The sequence below is a fragment of the Aquarana catesbeiana genome, linkage group LG04 (genome assembly GCF_042186555.1).
Source record: "Aquarana catesbeiana isolate 2022-GZ linkage group LG04, ASM4218655v1, whole genome shotgun sequence".
Lineage (NCBI taxonomy): Eukaryota > Metazoa > Chordata > Amphibia > Anura > Ranidae > Aquarana > Aquarana catesbeiana.
The window spans coordinates 596,739,011-596,763,623 of record NC_133327.1 but is presented as its reverse complement, the minus strand read 5'-3'; the positions used below and the strand labels follow the sequence as shown (position 1 = coordinate 596,763,623).

The 24,613-nt window shown below is 44.6% G+C and overlaps 1 protein-coding gene across 2 annotated transcripts in view; it reads right to left on the bottom strand.

Moving 5' to 3' along the window:
• Positions 1-24,613, bottom strand: part of LOC141141587 (N-alpha-acetyltransferase 20-like) — a 54,270-nt gene that overhangs the window by 25,002 nt on the left and 4,655 nt on the right. The window contains exons 1-3 of one of the 2 annotated variants that reach the window (XM_073629171.1): positions 11,043-11,207; positions 3,790-3,814; positions 3,553-3,643 (exon numbers count right to left, since the gene is read on the bottom strand). In XM_073629171.1, the coding sequence (XP_073485272.1) occupies positions 3,553-3,643; positions 3,790-3,814; positions 11,043-11,095 (169 nt within the window). In that variant the 5' untranslated portion in view covers positions 11,096-11,207. Of the gene's footprint in view, positions 1-3,552; positions 3,644-3,789; positions 3,815-11,042; positions 11,208-24,613 lie in introns of those variants that run through there. The other variant, XM_073629170.1, reaches the window with a different exon arrangement.

The window sequence follows — 24,613 nt, the reverse complement described above, 5'->3', positions numbered from 1 at the left end:
TTACCAAACTCTAATTCCTTTAATGCCTCAGTAAACAAAGTTCAACTGTTTTACTTGAGTTGTGTGTGTGTCAGGGAAACCAGTGGGGTACAGTTTCATTAAGCAACCCTCAGGGGGGTAGCGATACAGTGTATATATGTCCATACGTGTTGAAATGCATTACAGACCCCTTTTTACACAGGATCATGCTGCCAGCCAGATCCCTCAAAAATACTGAATGGCCAAGCGCATGGGGACAAAAACTTTGGCTGGCATTCTAATACATGTCTTCTCTTTGCCAGGAGTCATAGATATTTGGCAGGAGCACTGTGATTTCATGCAATCATCTAAAGGATCAGTTAAATTTCGGTCTAAGCGTGTTCATCCGAGCACTAATACACTGCCCAACAAGAATTCTCTAGCCTTTGTCGCGCTCATTCCTGACACACAGGCGAATGCTCTGCTCTTTAGGGGTACCGTTAATTCTCAGTGCAATTTAAAAAAAAAAAGGTCGGGGACTTCTTTCCCTGCATTTTTGTGGGTAGGGAAGCCCACTGAAATGAATGAGCTGCCCTACACGCAGCACGCAGCCACACAGATGTGAACCAAGGGCTTGTTCACATGTCAGGTTGGAGGGGCAGTAAAACCACATGGTTAAGCTGTTTTTACCACCTCCAACTTCTCCCCTTTAGCTGCAGAGGGAGCAGCTGGGGGTGTACACATGCTGTGGCTGCAGCAGGAGGTATACCCAGGCTGAATGGGGCTGCACTGCAACTATCCCGCAACTGTGTGCATTGCACGGTTGCAGTATAGTGATGCTGCATTTACGGGCTTAAAACAGGTGGTGAGGAGGCAAAATAATGCCTCTTTACCGCCTGTCAAATGCCTCTGAAAAGCGATCTGTGCATGGATTGCTTTTAAGACGAGCAGCAGTCCTGGCTGCTGTCACAAACAAGCCCTACAAAAGCAGTTCTGATGGTACAGGAATCGGGGGGGGGGGCAGATTAAAAGTAACATACAGGCATACATACACACAGACACATACACACATACACATACAGACACATGCATACACATACATACAGACACCTGCACCCGCACACACATACAGACACATGCATACACATACATACATACAGGCACATGCACACACACATACATACAGACACATGCACACACATACAGACACATGCGCATGCACACACACACAGACACATGCACACACATACATACAGAAACATGCATACAGACACATGCACACACACACATACAGATACAAGCACATACACACACATACACACACATGCACACACATACAGACACATGCACACACATACATACAGACACATGCATACACATACGTACAGACATACATACAGACACATGCACACACATACAGACACATGCACACACACACACACATACAGACACATGCACACACATACATACAGACACATGCACACACATACATACAGACACATGCATACACATACATACAGACATACATACAGACACATGCACACACATACAGCACATGCAGACACACACACATACAGACACATGCACACACGCACACACACATACAGACACATGCACACACACACACATACAGACAGACACACATGCACAGACACATGAATAAAGCCCTTTTAAAATGAATCTAGCTTCTAGCACAGTACAGTACCTTTCCAGCTTCCTCATTTAGCCGGGTACTGCACTGTAGGGGGAAGCAGAGAGCACAGCACACTCCCCTGCACTTTACTTTCACCACTGAGGCTGACGGAGCTTCTCACAGTGCTGATGTACAGTTCGGCAGGGGATTGGGCTCATCTGACAGCCCTGATCCAGCGGCACACTGGCTGAGAAAGGCTGGTTTAGATAACCAGGCGGGCCATTCAAAACTGGACCGCGGGCCGGACTTTGGACATGCCTGGTCTTAGGTGATACACAGAGATTAAACAAATCCTCCTACATATGTTGTACCTGTTAATTTGCAGTCTTCTCTTCTCTACAGCTGTTCAAATTCCAGGATTTATAAAGCTTATCTGAGCGGTCAGAAAAAGGGGTCTGAGACCCCCCTAGCTGAGGCTGTCAATCAGCTGGTGGTCCATCCCTGTCACCATTTTTTCTCTTGGTGTCAGGAAAACTTGTCAGAAGCGATTAATGCAGATAGCACAGGAATGGAGCAGCAGACAGAAATTACACTTAGTGCTCTTAAAGATATGTTACTAGTTCTAGGGAAAGCTACCACATTCACATCCTGAAATTGGAGAATGTGGGTAAATTGGGAAATTATCCCATAGCAATAGGACTTTTTAGGATGCGGAGCTCCGCATCCTAAAAAGTCCTATTGCTATGGGATAATTTGACAATTTGCACACATTCTCCAACTTAGTGCTCTTAATTGAGACAAGTACACACTATAGAGGGATATGCTTTGTTCATATTTCATGTCTGAGGTTTACAACCACCTTAATCACCTAATAGTTTGTTCTGTCTTGCAAAAACTTCAATGGTCAAATCTGTGCACTTCAGATCATGAATAGAACAAATGAAGAGGTGTACAAAGAATGCAATAGGAAAAGAGGGAAGATTAGAGGAAACAAGTTGTTGAAGCAGCAGGAGAGGCACTTCCATGTAGTTGGGAAAAACCAAGAAGGATCATAGAGCTGGGTTATCCAAAGGAATTAGGATAAACTTTTGCTTTGCACATGCAGGTCCTCCAGCAACACATACCATCCAATGCTAGTCGTTTGCTCAATTTAGCAACCAGGAGTGAGGAGGAAAGGAAACCATGTAAAAGCTTAGATCTTCATTTCTGACTTCCAAAAAGCTGTGGACTTTCTTCCCACCACTAAATCTATGACTAGGCATCAACACTTTTCCATAATGCTAATAAGGAGTAGGCTCATGTCTCTTGATACCTGGAAGTATTTTTTTTTTTTCTTGGTAGAAAGAGTCAGAGCAAAAAGGGCCCTTAGGTAGTTCGATTGGTAGAGGCGCCCAATGTTTCCACTACTGCAAGTTGTGTGACTTGACACATGTGAAGTCGCATAACAAGTCAAAATACATGTATTTCAATGGTCCCCATTCTAATTGGAGCGACTCAAGTCGCAGCAGCTCCAAAAAAGGTTTTTGTACTACTTTGTTCTGACTTCGGTGCAACTTGTTCTCCAATGGTTCTCTCCAGTCGCATGAAATCGCATTGCAAAATCTCACTGTAAATCGACATCGACTTTGGGGCCGTAATAGTGGAAACCGAGCCTTACCAGAAACCCATGGCCAGCTACTCAGGATCCTTCAGTCCATGATCTACCACCACACCCTGTTTTTTTTTCTTCACTCTGAAAAGCTGACAATAGCATTGGTGCTTGTTGGGGTAAATAACACAAATCTGTTGTGTTGCCCACCTTAGGCAAAATACAGGTTTGCTTTAGAAAGCCAACAAGTGCAAACCACCAGACAATACCTGAAACATATTGACTTCAGCATGCTGTGGGACAGCTAATACCATGATAATAACTCTTAAATTCTTATTTTGACTTTACAATTTTGAATTAAAGAAGTACTTACTGTAGCCCATAAGTTCTCCTCCAGGAGCCTCTGCAATGATGCAATACTCTGGCCAGTGTGACAGGTACTCTAAATAGAAAGGAATTCTATACTGGAAATTTTATTAAGGAAAACCAACAATTTCTAACAAAACAAAGTACCTTGTAATTAAAATCCTAAACATTAAGGTTCTTTAAGTTGCATTCTCTGTACTTTGTAATTAATAGAATTATAGTGCAAGAGATTCAGGAAGGATACAGTTTCTGTGAGGGGATCCAAATTTCTGTAGAAAAAATAATAAATTATATAAATGGCATGTTGAAAAAGAGTCACATGAACTCCTAAAAATATATACAGTACAAGTACTTCTTATGAAAGGAGCGGAACTCCTGATCATGAATTACAAAACCATTACGCTTCACCGAGGAATTTCATGATCATTTTTATGTACAAGTCAACAGCACATTTATATGGCTCAAAGAAGACCATAGTCAATCATAATATTCCTTATTGCAGGAGGTAGATAATCCCTTACAATAGACTTAAGTTGGCCATACACAGTTCCGTTTTCTTTGTTCAGCCAGCGGACTGAACGAAAAAAAACTGAATCAATCCCCCCCATCCACACATTCAGGGTAGATGGGGAATCCTCCCCACTGCAATATTGTATTTTGACAGTGAAATACTCCCCCACTGTCTAAATACACAGATCAGTGTTGCAGCCATTGACTGCAGCTGTTGATTGAGTGGTTTCTATCCATCAGGGTGGCTGAACAGAAGTCGATTGATAGATCGACTTCTGCTCAAATGCAGTGGCCATACATGGATTGAAATTCGGCTAGTTCAGCAGGGACTGTCCAAATTCTGATCCATACGTGGTCACTGCAGTTGAACATACACTCACCGGCCACTTTATTAGGTACACCTTGCTAGTACATGGTTAGACCCCCAACTTTGCCTTCAGAACTGCCTTAATTCTTTGTGGCAAAGAATCAGTAAGGTGTTGAAAAACATTCCATAGAGATTTTGGTCCATACTGACTGCTCTATTGGATTGAGATCTGGTGACTTTGGAGGCCATTGGAGTACAGTGACCTCATTGTCATGTTCAAGAAACCAGTTTGAGAGGATCTGAGCTTTGTGACATGGTGCATTATCCTGCTGGAAGTAGGATAAGTTGTTTACGCCAAATTCTGACCACACAATCTGAATGTTGCAGCTGAAATCGAGACTCATCAGACCAGGCAAGGTTTTTCCAATCTTCTATTGTCCGATTTTGGTGAGCCTGTGTGAATTGTAGCTTCAGTTTCCTGTTCTTAGCTGATAGGAGTGGCACCCAGTGTGGTTTTCTGCTGCTGTGGCCCATCTGCTTCAAGGGTTGATGTGTTGTGCGTTCGGAGATGGTATTCTGCTCACCTTGATTGTAACAAGTGGTTACAGCATTTAAGTTACAGTTGCCTTTCTATCATCTCGAACCCATCTGCCAATTCTCCTCTGACATTAACAAGGGATTTTTTGGACCATTCTCTATAAACCTTACAGATGGTTGTGTGTGAAAATCCAAGCAGATCAGCATTTTTGAAATACTCAGACCAGCCCGTCTGACACCAACAACCATGCCACGTTCAAAGTCACTTAAATCCCCTTTCTTTCCCATTCTGATGCTTGGTTTGAACTTTAGCAAGTTGTCTTCACCACATCTAGATGCCTAAATGCATTGAGTTGCTGCCATGTGATTGGCCGATTAGCAATTTGTGTTACCGAGCAATTGAATAGGTGTACCTAATAAACTGGCTAGTGAGTAAGTCGATCTACCGACTGACTTCTGATCAACTGCCCTGTTGGATAAAAGATGCATGATCAGCGGCTGCAGTGTTGGTACTGTGTATTCTGACAATGGGAGTTCCCAGCTGTTGGAATACAATGGCACAGTGGGGAGGATCCCCCCTTCTACCTTGAATGTATGGCCATGTATGGCCAGATTTAGCCTGCGCTTTAATCAGTTTTAAGCAATCCATAGACACAAGGCTAGCTTATAACTAGTCACCAAGACCACTATGATGGGTGACCTTACCCTCCCATTATACAGTATGTGGCCCCAGAATGGACTGGATGAGTTACTTGTTAAAATCCCCCCTTAGATGTTCAGTTAAGTATTAAGGTTTGGGTTACTTTGAGGTCAAGTCTTAAAAGATTGCTTTAGAGGTTAAGAGTAGGAAAAAGTTAAGTGTCAAAGGCTTACTTTAGGAGTTAGATTAAAGCTGAACTCCAGCCTTACCTTCAGTCTTGCACAGTTGTGCAGGCTGAAGACTGTCCTGTACTAAAAAGTCTGATTTCACTGCACGCTGTAAGCTTCTCAAAGTTTGTTCTATAAACTACATTAAATCACATAGAGCCTGCCTCATTTGCTGACTGGGGGATATTCAGCATCATTCATTATGCAATGGCAGAATGCATCCATGACAGTAGCATTTGCAGCTTAAAGCGGAGTTCCACCCTGAAATTTTTTTTTTCAGAATCGGACTCCTCTAAACCTATAAAAACACATTTGGGGAAATTTTTTTATATACTTACCAGAATCGCCCTGTTGCTATGTAGTCCTCCTAATCTGCCACTTCCTGGTCCGCGGAGCTCCTCGTCACTTCTTTCCTGCGTCTTTGCTCCTGGGAAATGATGTGTCATCATTTCCCAGGAGTCTGTGGGCAGTACTGTGATGTTGCCATCACAACGGGGTGGGACCTTCCTCCATCGCCGCCCATTGTTATTGCAACCTTAGAAACAATCGGCGCTACGGCCGGTGAATCGCGCATGCGCGAGATCGAGAGGTGCATGCTGGTTACCCAGCACGCACCTCTCTAAAGCTAATACAGGAAGAGATATCGATTGGGCTACACATGGCCACAATCATGATGGCAACGGCCACAACAGGAGGGACAAACTTGTGAGTATTACATTTATATTTTAGCAACATCCACTATTAACCTTGTATAATCGTTTTTTTTTATGCATAACGCATTATGCTCGGATCAATAAAAAAAAAAAAAAATGTGGCCGGAACTCTGCTTTAAAGCTCTGCCTTTGCATTGATTTTTATAAGGCACTACATTCAGATATCTGAAGAGAGGAATTTATCAATCTGCTCTAACCTACAGAGATTTAACTGGCCATACATAGTTCACATTTTAGCCAAATCCTGTGAATTTGAGCCACGAGGGCCTTGCGGATACCACTCAGCTTGACCAACTTCTATTAGGAAATAGAAGGAGCCAGGTGGAAAAAGTTCAGCTGACTGCAGCTGACAATAACTGACAGCAGGACATTCGTCCAACCAATCCATTTCTCTCATTCAGCGGGCTGTCACTGTTCAGGGGTTCTGATGGTTGCGGGGTGCCGGCTGTCCCAGTACAGCAGCTAGCAGTGATCCATTCATTCATCCACACTGTTGATACAGTGTGGATAGGGGAATCTATAGATTTCTTTATGAGAAAATCTGGGGAAACCTTTCCTTGTACGGCCAGCCTTAGCCTCAATTATATGTCTAACATGTATATCCTACCTTAGGTTACACAAATTCTTAAAGTAAATGTAAAGCCAAAACACTTTTTGCTAGTTTTGGTTAGATTATGTATATTTAAAGCCCTTGTCGTGCTATGTTTTTATTTTTTCTTGTGTTTGGGAGCTTTCTCTTCACTTCTTGCCCGGGAGATACAGCAGGAAGTAAGAAGGGATCTCTTCAAAGAAAGGGAAAATTCCCGTTTGAACAGTTGTCACCAGAACAAGTGTTTCCACTTACCTTCACCTCCTGTTTCTATGTCACATCTAAAATGTGAATTAACCATCATTTTCAGTACCAGAGACAATGGTCACCAAGATTAATAGTGATGATGAACCTCCCCAGAAGGGACACAGATAGCAATAAAAACCTGACAGGGGTGCTAATCCTTCTACAAAATTATCCAAAAATAAAAAGAAGTTTTGGCTTTGCATACATGTAATTAGCCACAGAGAATGAAGAAAAGATAAAGTAGTGGTTCATTTGTGCTAAATACACAACATATGGTTGTATATGAGTGTGATATATGTATACAGGTAATTAATGGGTCTTCTTTTTTAATTGTTATATATTTCCCCATTTCATTGCACATATAGCAGTCTATTCTTTAACCACTTCAGCCCCGGAAGGATTTGCCCCCTTAATGACCAGGCCATTTTTTGCGATACGGCACTGCGTCGCTTTAACTGACAATTGCGCGGTGGTGCGACGTTGTACCCAAACAAAATTGACATCCTTTTTTTCTGCACAAATAGAGCTTTCTTTTGGTGGTATTTGATCATCTCTGCAGTTTTTATTTTTTTGCTTTAAACAAAAAAAGAGTGACAATTTTGAAAAAAAAAACTATATTTTTTACTTTTTGCTATAATAAATATCCCCCCAAAAAACTAAAAAAATAATAATTTCTTCATCAGTTTAGGCCAATATGTATTCTTCTACTTATTTTTGGTAAAAAAAAATCGCATTAAGCGTATATTGATTGGTTTGCACAAAAGTTATAGGATCTACAATATAGTGAATAGATTTATGGCATTTTTAATATTATTTTTTTTACTAGTAATGGCAGCGATCTGCGATTTTTAGCAGGACTTCGACATTGCGGCGGACAGATCGGACACCTTTGACACTTTTTTTTGAACCATTGACACTTGACGATCAGTGCTATAACAATATACTGATTACTGTGTAAATGTCACTGGCAGGGAAGGGGTTAAATGTGTTCCCTCATGTGTGTTTCTAACTGTGGGGGGAGGGGACAGACTGGAGGAGGAGACAGATCGCTGTTCCTAATTACTAGGAACAGCAGATCTGTCTCTCCTCCCCTGTCAGAATGGAGATTTGTGTGTTTACATACACAGATCCCCGTTCTGGCTCTTGTTCCCACGATCGCGTGTGGCTGGCAGACATCGCGGCCACGCGCATCGGGTCCCCTGCCGCCCAGCGGGCACACGCGCACCTGCTAGGGCTCTTAAAGGAGTCACTGTACAGTTACGGCGATTCGCGGGAACAAGCCGACCTGCCACTGTATAATTACACAGTTTCAGTGAAGGAAAAAAGTATTTAATCCCCTACTGATTTTGAACATTTGCCCACTGACAAAGAAATGATCAGTATATAATTTTAATGGTAGGTTTATTTTAACAGCGAGAGACAGAATAACAAAAAAAAAAAAAAAAAAAATCCAGAAAAACGCATTTCAAAAAAAGTATAAATTAATTTGCATTTTAATGAGTGAAATAAATATTTGCCCCTTTCGCAAAACATTACTTAGTACTTGGTGGCAAAACCCTTGTTGGCAATCACAGAGGTCAGACATTTCTTGTAGTTGGCCACCAGGATTGCACACATCTCAGGAGGGATTTTGTCCCACACCTCTTTGTAGATCCTCTCCATGTGCTTCTTCTTGAGCCACTCCTTTGTTGCCTTGGCTATGTGTTTTGGGTCATTGTCATGCTGGGATACCCATCCATGACCAATTTTCAATGCCCTGGCTGAGGGCAAAAGGTTCTCATCTAAGATTTGACGGTACATGGCCCTGTCCACAGTCTCTTTGATACAGTGAAGTTGTCCTGTCCCCTTAGCAGAATAACACCCCCAAAGCATAATGTTTCCACCTCCATGTTTGACAGTGGGGATGGTGTTCTTGGAGTCATAGGTAGCATTCCTCCTCCTCCAAACACGGCAAGTTGAGTTGATGCCAAAGAGCTCGATTTTGGTCTCATCTGACCACAACACTTTCACCCAGTTCTCCTCTGAATCCTTGAGATGTTCATTAGCAAACTTCAGATGGGCCTTGTCATGTGCTTTTTTGAGCAGGGGGACCTTCCCGGCATAGTGTGTTACCAATTGTTTTCTTGGTGACTATGGTCCCAGCTGCCTTGAGACCATTGACAAGATACTCCTGTGTGTTTCTTCTATTTACGAATAATCGCACCAACTGTTGTCCCCTCTCATTAAGCTGCTTGGCGATGGTCTTGTAGCCCATTCCAGATTTGTGTAGGTCTACAATCTTGTCCCTGACATCCTTGGACAGCTCTTTGGTCTTGACCATGGTGGAGAGACTGGAATCTGATTGGTTGATTGCTTCTGTGGACAGTTGTCTTTTATACAGGTACCAAGCTCAGATTAGGAGCACTCCCTTTAAGAGAGTGCTCCTTATCTCAGCTCATTACCTGAATAGAAGACACCTGGGAGCCAGAAATCTTGCTGATTGATAGGGGATCAAATACTTATTTCACTCATTAAAATGGAAATCAATTTATAACTTTTTTGAAATGTGTTTTTCAGGATATTTTTGTTGTTATTTTGTCATTCACTGTTAAATCAAACCTACCATTAAAATTATAGACTAATCGTTTCTTTGTCAGTGGGCAAACTTACAAAACCAGCAGGGGATCAAATACTTTTTTCCCTTACTGTATCATAAATAATCAATATATGTGTGTTGAATGTTTGCTTTCTATAACCATCAGTTCCATCTAGTGGGCCGAGTGCGGTATTTTCCTGGCATACCCCAATAGGGAAAATACCACATTATGGCCACTAGGTGGAGCTAATGACTACAGAATGTAAACATATCGCACAAATTATGGTGAGTAGCTGTGTGAATGCTTGAGAATTTTTTATAGATAGACCCAACCTACTTTATATCTAATTTAATAATATGTCTTTTTTTAACCAATTTATTGTATTATATACAGTGTGCATGTGGAACTTAGCATTACCATGTGTTTTTATTATCTTTAAAAGAATTCCAAAGAATTCCAAAGATTCCAAAGAATTCCACCAACTGTCACTAGAAAGCCTATGTAGGCAAATGCAACTGAACAATATTCTGCACGTCAACAATAAACAGGGCTTTTTCCCCTCAGAGAATAGGTGCAGGTCCTTGCCCCCTATGCGCCTCAGAGCACCATTCCTTGGTTTCTCCCCTTCCCACCTCTCAGTGGTGCCCCTTTTAGAGAATACAGAAACAAGTATCCTTTTGTGGTGCTAAGTAATATGTATGAAAATCCTCCCACCCATAAACAAAAGATCCACTCCAGCAACATCTCCCAACAGCCAGCATCAAAAGCCCTGATGATAAATGTACTATATCAAATATAACAAATTTTGCACAGTTATAAGTACTTGTACCATGCAAAGTTGTGAATAGAGTGAAACAAAACAGAGTGCATTGATCTAATACTCTTGTGGCACAACCAATACTCCTAAAATTTGTGTCATTCTCTGCAAATCATGCTGATCAGATCACATATGTTTATTGAAACCTGCAAAAACAGTTAAACTTTAAAGCGTTGAATAATTCAACAGAATTTGCTGTTTACATAAAACCACTGAAAAGTCTTCTTATCTGTTTGCAAAATGTATATGAAGTTGCATGTATTTTAAAGGTTAGTCTTCATTTATAATGGAAGTGACATTACAAATGGTTATTCCAAATATCTCCATATCCTTACATGTTGTTGAATCGGAAGAGATCATCACAGATGAAGGGTCTCAGGGAAGTCATCCTCTGGACAGAAGGGATTCACTGGTATACTTATTGGAGTGGCACTTGCACAAAGTCAGAATGGAAGTTGGATCCTGGCAAACTACAAATTCACCATGAGTGGTGTTGGCACTGCAAGTGAAACTCAGCAGCTGATAGGTTGGCTCAAGCTAGAGTTTGTGCTTCCCTTTCTATTCTGGTCGTTCCCCCTGCTGCCATTTATCACGGACAGCTGTCAGGTGGACTGCTATGTCAAGATTAGCACTAGCTAAATGCATGCAGACATTTCTGAATGCCTGGGAACTTTTGACTTTGCCACAATTAACGTAGCATTTTATCTGGGGATTTTTCGATGAATATACTGTAACTATATAAACAATGTGTTGTGCTGTTAAATTCAATAAACAATTAAGTGCATAAATACAACACATTCTGATTTAAAATGGTTGTACACCCTGTACAACCACTTTTACCTGCAGGTAAGCCTATATTAAGGCTTACCTGCAGGTGCTTGAAATATCTCCTAAACCTCCACGGTTTAGAAGATATTTACTAAAAAGACGAGCGCCGATAACTATGGCGCATGCGCCGATTTAGAAAGGGCACATCGTGCCATTTCTATTAAGGGTCATGCGGCGACTTCCGGCCAGTCACAGAGCCGGAGTTCCCGGCCCCGGAAGGAAGAGGGGCGAAGATGGAAGCTCCCTGCTCGTGGGTTAAACGGCAACAGTGCGGGCTTCTGTGTCAGGTAAGTGACACATAATGGGCTACTATGCGATGCCTCTTTAAGTTAGTTGAATGGGAGGTGTATTCAGGTGTAGATTTATGTGGGAGAAGTTGATCTCTGAGCTCCTTAATCTCTGTCAATATTAGACAATCTCACCCTTTTTTTATCTACAAGGAAACCCAAAAAACTGATACCGGCCTCATTAAAATAACAAAACCATGTCTCAGTCTCCAAGTCTCCCTGTTGGAGGTGCATATCCCATCGCAAACCCCTAGGGCCCATATGCTCCTTAGAATATTGCTCCAAGAAGGCTATGTCCCACTCAAGATGGATCTCTGCAACCATGAGGTTTTGAAGTCTCGTGAAGAGGCCACCTATCTCAGTATTATATTTTTTATTTTATTTTTCGGTCCGTTGGCGGAGCCATAGAAGATGAATGGACTTCTTGGGACATTTTTATTTTTTTATTTTTTTAATAAATGACTTGTCCCAAGGTGTGTCTTGTTTTTTTTTTAACATTTTAAAACTTTTTTTGTGAAATGGTACGGGTACCCGTTACCATTTCAAACGGGGGGGCCGGGATCTGGGGGTCCCCTTGTTAAAGGGGGCTTCCAGATTCAGATAAGCCCCCTGCCCGCAGACCACCACAACCACCGGGCTAGGGTTGTGGGGATGAGGCCCTTGTCCCCATCAACATGGGGACAAGATGCTTTGGGGGGCTACCCCAAAGCACCCTCCCCATGTTGAGGGCATGTGGCCTGGTATGGTTCAGGGGGGGGGGCGCTCTCGTCCCCCCTCTTTTCCTGCAGCCTGCCAGGTTGCGTGCGTGGATAAGGGTCTGGTATGGATTTTTTTTGGGGGGGACCCCCACGCCATTTTTTTTTTAATTTTGGCGCGGGGTTCCCCTTAAAATCCCTTCAGGTCTGGTATGGATTTTGAGGGGGACCCCTATGTCATTTTTTTTTAAGAATTTGGCGCAGGGTTCCCCTTAATAGCCATACCAGACCTGAAGGGTCTGGTATGAAATTTGGGGGGACCCCCACGCAATTTTTTTTTTTAATTTTGATTCGGGGTTCCCCTTAATATTCATACCAGACCCAAAGGGCCTAGTAATGGACTGGGGAGGATCCCATGCCGTTTTTTTCAATGACTTTTATCTGTATCGCCGGGACCTGACAATTCATTATAGCCGCGAGTAGCTTTAGAAGACTTTTTTTCCTTTAGAAATATCATTTTGTGCAGGGACTTTTCTAAACATGGGAAAAACGCGCCACTTTACAGGCATACTATAGACACCCCCCAGGTACGAAATTTAAAGGAATATTTCACTTTTATTGTTTCACTTTAAGCATTATTAAAATCACTGCTCCCGAAAAAACGGCCGTTTTTAAAACGTTTTTGCATTGATACATGTCCCCTGGGGCAAGACCCAGGTCCCCAAACACTTTTTATGACAATAACTTGCATATTAACCCTTAAAATTAGCACTTTTGATTTTTCACATTCGTGTCCCATAGACTTTATCGGTGTTCGTGTGTTCAAACTAATTTTTTGCCTGTTCGCATGTTCTGCTGCGAACCGAACTGGGGGGTGTTCGGCTCATCCCTAGTTTACATCAGTTGCATTGCAGTGTCCACTGATAGCGGACTTCAAACAGTGAGGTAGGGGCGGACTGGGCCGGGGGGGCAAAAATCTTTATCATTTCTATCAGTGCAGCCGGCTGGTATTGTATCAAGATCCCATTACATCACAGTGTGGATGATGCAGCAGTTAGGAAGCTGCAGTGCTAGGAGTATGTGCCCCATGCCACACTCCAGGGAGTCTTTGCCTGCTTGTGGTACTTGTTGTGGTACCTGGTTTTCTGTGTAGTGCTCATTCCTCCCTACTGCACTGCTGTCATAGAGCACTGTGAGGATGTGACAAGTGATCACATCGTCCCAGAGTTCTGAGTCAGAGGAGGGAAGGCAGCCGCTGCAGTGAGGTGTTTTTTTACACAGTATGATGGGGCATTAATCCTTTTCCCATGTTTGAGTTAGTGGCTACACTTGGTTAATAATAGGGATGCACCAATAGTATTGTTTAAATACAGAGTAAAAGTATCATACATTTTGCCAATACAGATATTTTTTGTTTTGTGACCGGTTTCAAGTACAGTACATGGAAACTTGTAAATTTTTAGTAACACATATGTCTAGGATTTCAATGTTTTGGTGAAATCTGGGCTTAATGCTGCAAACTAAAAGTTTGCCACATTTTATATTTTTAAACATAAAGCTAACAGTGTTCACCAGGTAAACGCAGGTGGCATACAATGAATGCCTTTTGTCACTGAGACACTTATGCCATGTACACATGATTGGATTTTCCGACAACAAATGTTCGATGGGAGCTTGTTGTCGGAAATTCCAACAGTGTGTAGGCTCCATCGGACATTTTTAGTTGGAATTTCCGCCAAACAAAATTTGAGATCTGGATCTCAAATTTTCCGACAGCAAAATCCGTTCTCGTAAATTCCGATTGTATGTACACAATTCCAACGCACAAAGTTCCACGCATGCTCTGAATCAATTACCAGACGAAAGCGCTCGGTCTGGTAAAACTAGCATTCGTAATGGAGATAGCACATTCGTCACGCTGCAAATTTTTCAATCTTTTTAGAAAAAAATATTTCTTTATTATTTCTCGTGATCTCCTGAATATTTTTTTTTTTCGTCAGATCTCCATAATAATGTTTTTAATTTTTGTTTATACTGTTTTTTTAATTTTTATCAAGATCTCCTGTTTTTTGTTTTTTTTCTAGTGCTCTCCATAATATTGTTTTTCGTTTTGTGTGTCAAGTTACCACAACACCATAATTATCTTGTATTTTTTTAACCTCAAGGAGGTTGGTTGGTGTTGGTGTCCCTTGTTAATTTGACATTGTATTTAGGAAATGTACCTGCCTACTCACAAACTGTCCTTTTTTAAGCAAAACACATAGGCAAGTATTTGTGAATGCAAAATAGCCATTTATTATGGGTCATAATAACCCCTTCCCGCCGACCGTACGCAGATATGCGTACTCGGCTTTCCGGGGTTATACCGGGATGACGCCCACAGCTGCAGGCATCATCCCAGTACCGTTGTTTAGAGCGGGCGATTGGCTACCCGTATATAACAACCGATGCGGCTAAAAGCCGCTCGCCTGTTATACCGGAGGAGCGGGAGGGGATACTGGAAAATGACAAGAATGCAAATTTAAAGCAATTTCTGCGCCGTATGATTCTAGACCTACTTTCTACGATACCTCAGCAACAGCTGGTAATAGACAGGGCACACAGGCTGCCAAATCCCTCTCACATACTCCAAAATCACAAGATTATTTACAAATGGGGATTCCCCACTAAGCTAATGATTGATCGAAACAACACCTCCTATACAATATACTCAATCGAAGGGGGTCTGAAAATCCTCAAATCCCGAGGGCTACTGCCAGATGACGAAGCTAGTGGCACAAGCAAACACTTCCCAAAGAAGATCTCCCAGCAATGGCCAGGGCTGGATTTAGAACATCATGGGCCTGGTGCTGAGGATTTTGGTGGGGCTTTTTATAAAATAAATAAATAAATACAAATGCAAACAATGTTTTGTTAGAACAAATTAAATTAAATAGAGAGAGGGAGGATGAGAGAGAGAAAGGGAATGAGAGAGGGGTGAGGGGTAAGGGGAGGATGATAGAGGGGGGGTGAGAGAGAGAGATGATGCGCATGAGCATGCATGGAATTGACAGCAACACAGCTGGGCCAAGGCAAAGCACAGAACCCAGAAAGAAGACCAGGTAAAGATGGAAGCTCCCGGGATCCGCCGGATTGATCACAGTGCAGTGCTGGCGGGTTTAATCTGACAGGTAAGTGTACTCTAGTGTGCTAATATACTGTGCATACTTGTACATTATGGCATAACCTACCTCAGGGCCTCTAAAAAGTAGTAAAGTTAGCGAAGTTTACTACTGCTTTAATATCACAGGATCCCAGGAGCCTCTCATGGGGCCCCCTACTGACCCGGTGGCCCTTGAGCAGTGCCTAAGTACATAGTTGCCAACATTTCAAAAATATTTTCAGGGTTACCTTTTTTTACCAGTGGTATATTTAGAGTAGCTGGCATCCCCTATGTTCCTCTATACATCACAATATTAATCACAAAATTAGATGAGTACTAATAATGGGCATAACAAATATGAAGACTGAGAAGATTTCCTTTAGTTGAACAAGCAAAAGTGTGCCCATTCTAGAACTGGTAACATCGAGGATATTTAATATAATTTTAAAGAATTGTTTTTGTGGGTATGAGGCATAGAGGAGGAGTATGGATGGTATAAAAGTGGGAAGTATGTGCAGGTGAGGGAGCAGGGCCGGATTTGCCATAAGGCCACCGAGGCCAGGCCTCGGGGCGGCAGTGGTGCAGGGGTGGCACCGCTCCTGCGGCGACTTCGCGGCCGCCCCCACCTTTCGGGCTGCTCGTTAAAGATGATTAAGGGCACCGGTGCCCTTAGAAAGGATGGCCGCGAGCTGCCCACTACTGCGTATGCGCAGTTCTGAAGCGGCCGGGCTCAGGAAAACTCGTATGCGCTCGGCCGGGCGGCGCAGTAGCGTGATTTCGTGCCCGGCGCCATTTTTAAAAGATTAAGAAGTAATGTCAGCGGTGCGGCGGCGGGGGGAGAGAGATGACATCTCTCATTGCCAGCACCGCTGTTCCGCCCTCCTTCATCTGGTGGCAGACAGGCAGCATGGCAAGTGACATCAACATCTGGTGGCAGCGTGGCAAGTGACATCCCCATCTGGTGGCAGCGTGGCAAGTGACATCAACATCTGGTGGCAGCGTGGCAAGTGACGTCTCCATCTGGTGGCAGCATGGCAAGTGACATCCCCATCTGGTGGCATTGAAGGACCCGGCCTTGGGGCGGCAAAGGGAGTAAATCCGGGCCTGTGAGGGAGAGGAATGTGGAGGGTATAACAGTTGGCACTATGTACAGGAGAGGAGTGTGGAGGGTATGGCAGTGGGCACTATGTACAAGAGAGGAGTGTGGAGGGTATACCAGTGGGCAGTATGTACAGGAGAGGTGTGTGGAGAAAAAGACAGTTGGCAGTATGTACAGAAGAGGAGTGTGGAGGGTATGACAGTTGGCAGTATGTACAGGAGAGGAGTGTGGAGGGTATGATGGGGCAGTATGTACAGGAGAGGAGTGTGGAGGGTATCACAGTAGGCGGTATGTACAGGAGAGGAGTGTGGACGGTATGATAGTGGGCAGTATGTACAGGACATGAGTGTGGAGGGTATGACAGCCGGCACTATGTACAGTAGAGGAGTTTATGAAAGTGGGCAGTATGTACAGGAGAGGAGTGTGGACGGTATGATAGTGGGAAGTATGTACATGAGAGGAGTGTGGAAGGCATGACAGCCGGCACTATGTACAATAGAGGAGTTTATGAAAGTGGGCAGTATGTACAGGAAAGGAGTGTGAAGGGTATGACAGTGGGCAGCATCTTCAGGAGAGGAGTGTGGACAGTATGATACTCAGCAGTATGTACAGGAGACAAGTGTGGAGGGTAAGACAGTGAGCAGTATATACAGGACACAAGTGTGGAGGGTAGGACAGTGGGCAGTAAGTACAGGAGAAGAGTGTGGAGGATATGACAGTGGGCAGTATGTACAGGAGAGGAGTGGGGAGGGTATGACAGTGAGCAGTATGTACAGGAGAAGAGTGTAGGGGGTATGACAGTGGGCAGTATGTACAGGAGAGGAGTGTGGAGGGTGTGATGGGGACAGTATGTACAGGAGAGGAGTGTTGAGGGTATGATAGGGGCAGTATGTACAGGAGAGGTTTGTGGAGAGAAAGACAGTTGGCAGTATGTACAGAAGAGGAGTGTGGAGGGTATGACAGTTGGCAGTAGGTACAGGAGAAGAGTGTGGAGGGTATGATGGGGCAGTATGTACAGGAGAGGAGTGTGGAGGGTATCATAGTAGGCGGTATGTACAGGAGAGGAGTGTGGACGGTATGATAGTGGGCAGTATGTACAGGAGATGAGTGTGGAGCGTATGACAGCCGGCACCATGTACAGGTAGAGGAGTTTATGAAAGTGGGCAGTATGTACAGGAGAGGAGTGTGGACGGTATAATAGTGGGCAGTATGTACAGGAGAGGAGTGTGGAGGGTATGACAATGGGCAGTATTTACAGGAGAGGAGCGTGGAGGGTGTGACAGTGGGCAGTGTGCACAGGAGAGGAAGGTGGAGGGTATGACAGTGAGCAGTATGTACAGGAGACGAGTGTGGAGGGTAAGACAGTGGGCAGTATGGACAGGAGAAAAGCGTGGAGGCTTTAACAGTGGGCAGTATGTACAGGAGAGGAGTGTGGGGGTATGACAGAGGGGAGGTTTGTACAGGAGAGGAGTGTGGAGGGTATGACAGTGGGCAGTGTGCACAGGAGAGGAATATGGAGGGTATGACAGTGAGCAGTATGTACAGGAGACGAGTGTGGAGGGTAAGACAGTGGGCAGTATGTACAGCAGAAAAGCGTGGAGGCTTTAGCAGTGGGCAATATGTACAGGAGAGGAGGATGGAGGGTATGCCAGAGGGTAGTATGTACAGGAGAAGAGTGTAGAGGGTATGACAGCGGGCAGTATGTACATGAGAGGAGTGTGGAGGGTATGATGGGGCCGTATGTACAGGAGACGAGTGTGGAGGGTATTATAGGGGCAGTATGTACAGGAGAGGAGTGTGGAGAAAACGACAGTTGGCAGTATGTACAGAAGAGGAGTGTGGAGGGTATGACAGTTGGCAGTATGTACAGGAGAGGAGTGTGGAGGGTATGATGGGGCAGTATGTACAGGAGAGGAGTGTGGAGGGTATGACAGTGGGCAGTGTGCACAGGAGAGGAATATGGAGGGTATGACAGTGAGCAGTATGTACAGGAGACGAGTGTGGAGGGTAAGACAGTGGGCAGTATGTACAGCAGAAAAGCGTGGAGGCTTTAGCAGTGGGCAATATGTACAGGAGAGGAGGATGGAGGGTATGCCAGAGGGTAGTATGTACAGGAGAAGAGTGTAGAGGGTATGACAGCGGGCAGTATGTACATGAGAGGAGTGTGGAGGGTATGATGGGGCCGTATGTACAGGAGACGAGTGTGGAGGGTATTATAGGGGCAGTATGTACAGGAGAGGAGTGTGGAGAAAACGACAGTTGGCAGTATGTACAGAAGAGGAGTGTGGAGGGTATGACAGTTGGCAGTATGTACAGGAGAGGAGTGTGGAGGGTATGATGGGGCAGTATGTACAGGAGAGGAGTGTGGAGGGTATGACAGTGGGCAGTATGTACAGGAGAGGAGTGTGGAGGGTATCACAGTAGGCGGTATGTACAGGAGAGGAGTGTGGATGGTATGATAGTGGGCAGTATGTACAGGAGATGAGTGTGGAGGGTATGACAGCCGGCACTATGTACAGTACAGGAGTTTATGAAAGTGGGCAGTATGTACAGGAGAGGAGTGTGGACGGTATGATAGTGGGAAGTATGTACAAGAGAGGAGTGTGGAGGGCATGACAGCTGGCATTATGTACAATAGAGACGTTTATGAAAGTGGGCAGTATGTACAGGAGAGGAGTGTGAAGGGTATGACAGTGGGCAGGATGTTCAGGAGAGGAGTGTGGACGGTATGATACTGAGCAGTATGTACAGGAGACAAGTGTGGAGGGTAAGACAGTGAGCAGTATATACAGGACACAAGTGTGGAGGGTAGAACAGTGGGCAGTAAGTACAGGAGAAGAGTGTGGATGATATGACAGTGGGCAGTATGTACAGGAGAGGAGTGGGGAGGGTATGACAGTGGGCAGTATGTACAGGAGAGGAATGTGGAGGGTATGACAGTGAGCAGTATGTACAGGAGAGGAATGTGGAGGGTATGACAGTGAGCAGTATGTACAGGAGAAGAGTGTAGAGGGTATGACAGTGGGCGGTATGTACAGGAGAGGAGTGTGGAGGGTATGATGGGGAAAGTATGTACAGGAGAGGAGTGTTGAGGGTTTGATAGGGGCAGTATGTAGAGGAGAGGTTTGTGGAGAGAAAGACAGTTGGCAGTATGTACAGAAGAGGAGTGTGGAGGGTATGACAGTTGGCATTGTGTACAGGAGAAGAGTGTGGAGGGTATGATGGGGCAGTATGTACAGGAGAGGAGTGTGGAGGGTATCACAGTAGGCGGTATGTACAGGAGAGGAGTGTGGACGGTATGATAGTGGGCAGTATGTACAGGAGATGAGTGTGGAGGGTATGACAGCCGGCACTATGTACAGTAGAGGAGTTTATGAAAGTGGGCAGTATGTACAGGACAGGATAATAGTGGGCAGTGTGCACAGGAGAGGAATGTGGAGGGTATGACAGTGAGCAGTATGTACAGGAGACGAGTGTGGAGGGTAAGACAGTGGGCAGTATGTACAGGAGAAAAGCGTGGAGGCTTTAACAGTGGGCAGTATGTACAGGAGAGGAGTGTGGGGGGGTATGACAGAGGGGAGGTTTGTACAGGAGAGGAGTGTGGAGGGTATGACAGTGGGCAGTGTGCACAGGAGAGGAATATGGAGGGTATGACAGTGAGCAGTATGTACAGGAGACGAGTGTGGAGGGTAAGACAGTTGGCAGTATGTACAGCAGAAAAGCGTGGAGGCTTTAACAGTGGGCAGTTTGTACAGGAGAGGAGGATGGAGGGTATGCCAGAGGGTAGTATGTACAGGAGAAGAGTGTAGACGGTATGACAGTGGGCAGTATGTACATGAGAAGAGTGTGGAGGGTATGATGGGGCAGTATGTACAGGAGAGGAGAGTGGAGGGTATGATAGGGGCAGTATGTACAGGAGAGGAGTGTGGAGAAAACGACAGTTGGCAGTATGTACAGAAGAGGAGTGTGGAGGGTATGACAGTTGGCAGTATGTACAGGAGAGGAATGTGGAGGGTATGATGGGGCAGTATGTACAGGAGAGGAGTGTGGAGGGTATGACAGTAGGCGGTATGTATAGGAGAGAAGTGTGGACGGTATGATAGTGGGCAGTATGTACAGGAGACGAGTGTGGAGGGTATGACAGCCGGCACTATGTACAGTATAGGAGTTTATGAAAGTGGGCAGTATGTACAGGAGAGGAGTGTGGACGGTATGATAGTGGGAAGTATGTACAAGAGAGGAGTGCGGAGGGCATGACAGCCAGCACTATGTACAATAGAGGAGTTTATGAAAGTGTGCAGTATGTACAGGAGAGGAGTGTGAAGGGTATGACAGTGGGCAGGATGTTCAGGAGAGGAGTGTGGATGGTATGATACTGAGCAGTATGTACAGGAGACAAGAGTGGAGGGTAAGACAGTGAGCAGTATATACAGGACACAAATGTGGAGGGTAGGACAGTGGGTAGTAAGTACAGGAGAAGAGTGTGGAGGATATGACAGTGGGCAGTGGGCAGGAGAGGAGTGGGGAGGGTATGCCAGTGAGCAGTATGTACAGGAGAAGAGTGTGGAGGGTATGACAGTGGGCAGTATGTACAGGATAGGAATGTGGAGGGTATGACAGTGAGCAGTATGTACAGGAGAGGAATGTGAAGGGTATGACAGTGAGAAGTATGTACAGGAAAAGAGTGTAGAGGGTATGACAGTGGGCAGTATGTAGAGGAGAGGAGTGTGGAGGGTATGATGGGGACAGTATGTACAGGAGAGGAGTGTTGAGGGTATGATAGGGGCAGTATGTACAGGAGAGGTTTGTGGAGAGAAAGACAGTTGGCAGTATGTACAGGAGAGGAGTGTGGAGAGAAAGACAGTTGTCAGTATGTACAGAAGAGGAGTGTGGAGGGTATGACAGTTGGCAGTATGTACATGAGAAGAGTGTGGAGGGTATGATGGGGCAGTATTTACAGGAGAGTAGTGTGGAGGGTATCACAGTAGGCGGTATGTACAGGAGAGGAGTGTGGACGGTATGATAGTGGGCAATATGTACAGGAGATGAGTGTGGAGGGTATGACAGCGGGCACTATGTACAGTAGAGGAGTTTATGAAAGTGGGCAGTATGTACAGGAGAGGAGTGTGGACGGTATAATAGTGGGCAGTATGTACAGGAGAGGAGTGTGGAGAGTATGACAATGGGCAGTATATACAGGAGAGGAGCGTGGAGGCTTTAACAGTGGGCAGTATGTACAGGAGAGGAGTGTGGGGGGTATGACAGAGGGTAGTATGTACAGCAGAGGAGTGTGGAGGGTGTGACAGTGGGCAGTGTGCACAGGAGAGGAATTTGGAGGGTATGACAGTGAGCAGTATGTACAGGAGACGAGTGTGGAGGGTAAGACAATGGGCAGTATGTACAGGAGAAAAGCGTGGAGGCTTTAACAGTGGGCAGTATGTACAGGAGAGGAGTGTGGGGGGTATGACAGAGGGTAGTATGTACAACAGAGGAGTGTGGAGGGTATGATTGTGGGCAGTGTGCACAGGAGAGGAATGTGGAGGGTATGACAGTGAGCAGTATGTACAGGAGAAGCGTGTAGAGGGTATGACAGTGGGCAGTATGTACATGAGAGGAGTGTGGAGGGTATGATGGGGCAGTATGTACAGGAGACGAGTGTGGAGGGTATGATAGGGCCAGTATGTACAGGAGAGGAGTGTGGAGGGTAGGACAGTAGGCAGTATGTACAGGACAGGAATGTGGAGGGTATGACAGTGAGCAGTATGTACAGGAGAGAAGTGTATGACAGTGGGCAGTATGTACAGGAGAGGCTTGTGGGGGTATGACAGCTGTCACTATGTATAGGAGAGAAGTGTGGAGGGTATGACAGTGGGCCTATGTACAGGAGATGAGTGTGGAGGGTATGACAGTGAGCAATATGTACAGGAGAGGAGTGTGGAGGGTATGACAGTAGGCACTATGTACAGGTGAGGAGGATGAAGGAATCTGGGAAGGAAAAATGTAAAGGTTTGTGGAAGGATGTTTAGAGACTGCATAGTGGTTAAGCGGGCCATACATGGATTGAAATTAAGCCAACTAAGCTGAGGCCAGCCATAGTCAATCTATGTATGGGCTAGCTGGTTGTACACAAGTCAATCTATTATTCGACTAATCAACCAGCCTGTCAGGTTTTTCCCCAAAAAATAAGTGCTGCCAGCTATAGTTAGCAACACTGATCATTGTATTCTGTGGGTTGGGAAGGCTCCCCACTGGCAGAACACAATAACACTGCGGGAGTTATTCCCCCCATCCACAGATCAGCGTGTGAGAGGGTGTGTGGGGACAGGCTGGGGAGAGATGTCTGTCAGCAGGGGGGGTGTGAGGTGGTCATGAAGGGATATTAATCAGCGGGTGGGGGGAGTAACTGGGAGTGATATCTTTTGGAGTAGGGTCTGTTATCTGCAGGTTGGGAAATGGTCACCTGTGATATAAGTTGAAGGGAGGTGGCTAACATGGAAAGTGGTTACCTGGTTGGTGGGGAGTGTGAAATGGATGATGTGTTTCAAGTTTCTTACACATTTGTGTTAATGCTTACTGCCCTCTGAAAAGTGATCTGTGGTGGATTGCTTTTCATCGAGCGGTATAGCAGCAGCTGACAGGCAGTCTTAAGGTGCTACTGCCTCCTCCTTGTTTTTTTTTTACATTGCTGAATGGTAGTTTTACATTGTTGGACTGTGCTGCTACTGTGAGCGAGTTTGGCTTGCACATCCTAGTGAAGTTGGAAGCTGAAGACCCGCAAAGACCTCCATCGACACCCCAGATTTCATTCATGTGGAACACCCCTTTTCCGAGGCGCGACCGTCGCAGAACGAGCCATGAAGTGGGAAATCTGGATCCTCCTGACCATAACTAAACAACCTTACTTTTCTCTCTTTTTTAATTATTACTTTTCTACAAGTGTCAGAAACACCGTATCTCCCACTTTATTTTTTGTCATTCGCACTTCTCACCCCTTCATATCCACCAGGAATAAAGATGACAAATACTTATCAGATATAATTTAGGAACACTCAGGCAGCTATGGTCACTGTACAAACTTTTTCTCAACATTTCTGAGCTAATACTGCCATCTACTGCCCATTGTTATGTTCACCAGAGTCATTCCTAACTGGAAAAGTTTATGGTTTTTCTCCTTTCACATTTTTTCACGGGTAGACTATAGCTATAGATAGCTATACACAGACTGTCTTTAACTTATTTTTTAATTATTTCGGTTTTGGTTTTTGCTAGAGGAGTTACTTACCAGAACGATTTCATTGATAACAGTGTTTTATCTCTAGTTACCTGGTTTCAAATCTTCAACATGAAGGGCTATTTAATTTTACTATATAAGTTAAGAATTCTACAGTTATCTGAATTCTATATATAATGTTACCTGATATCCTTGGGTCATTCATGCTTTTGTTATTACTGATTAGCATACATTGTAAACCTTCTTTTTTTTTTTTTTTTAGGATTAACAGCAAGCAGGCCTAACCCGCCTGTGTCCGCATGTTCTTCCCCCACGCAGTCCTCCCCCCCGAATAAAACAGTTGGTCTGCAATTTCATTGGACCTGTTTTTTAGATACATGTCTCTCCCCCTTATAGGGTACTTGGTTCCCTTGGACACATAGCTTTTTCTGAACCTTTCAGTTTGGGAGCACTGAGTTTGAGATCTATAGATCTTGGTTGGTTCTTTTTGTAGACCAGAGTTGTTTTCTTCTCCTGGTCCCTACAGGTATTTAGCATCACTTCATTATCCTATTACATTTTTTCCATTTTTTTATCTTAAGGGTCGGCTCACACTGAGGCAGCACGACTTACATAGCGACTACC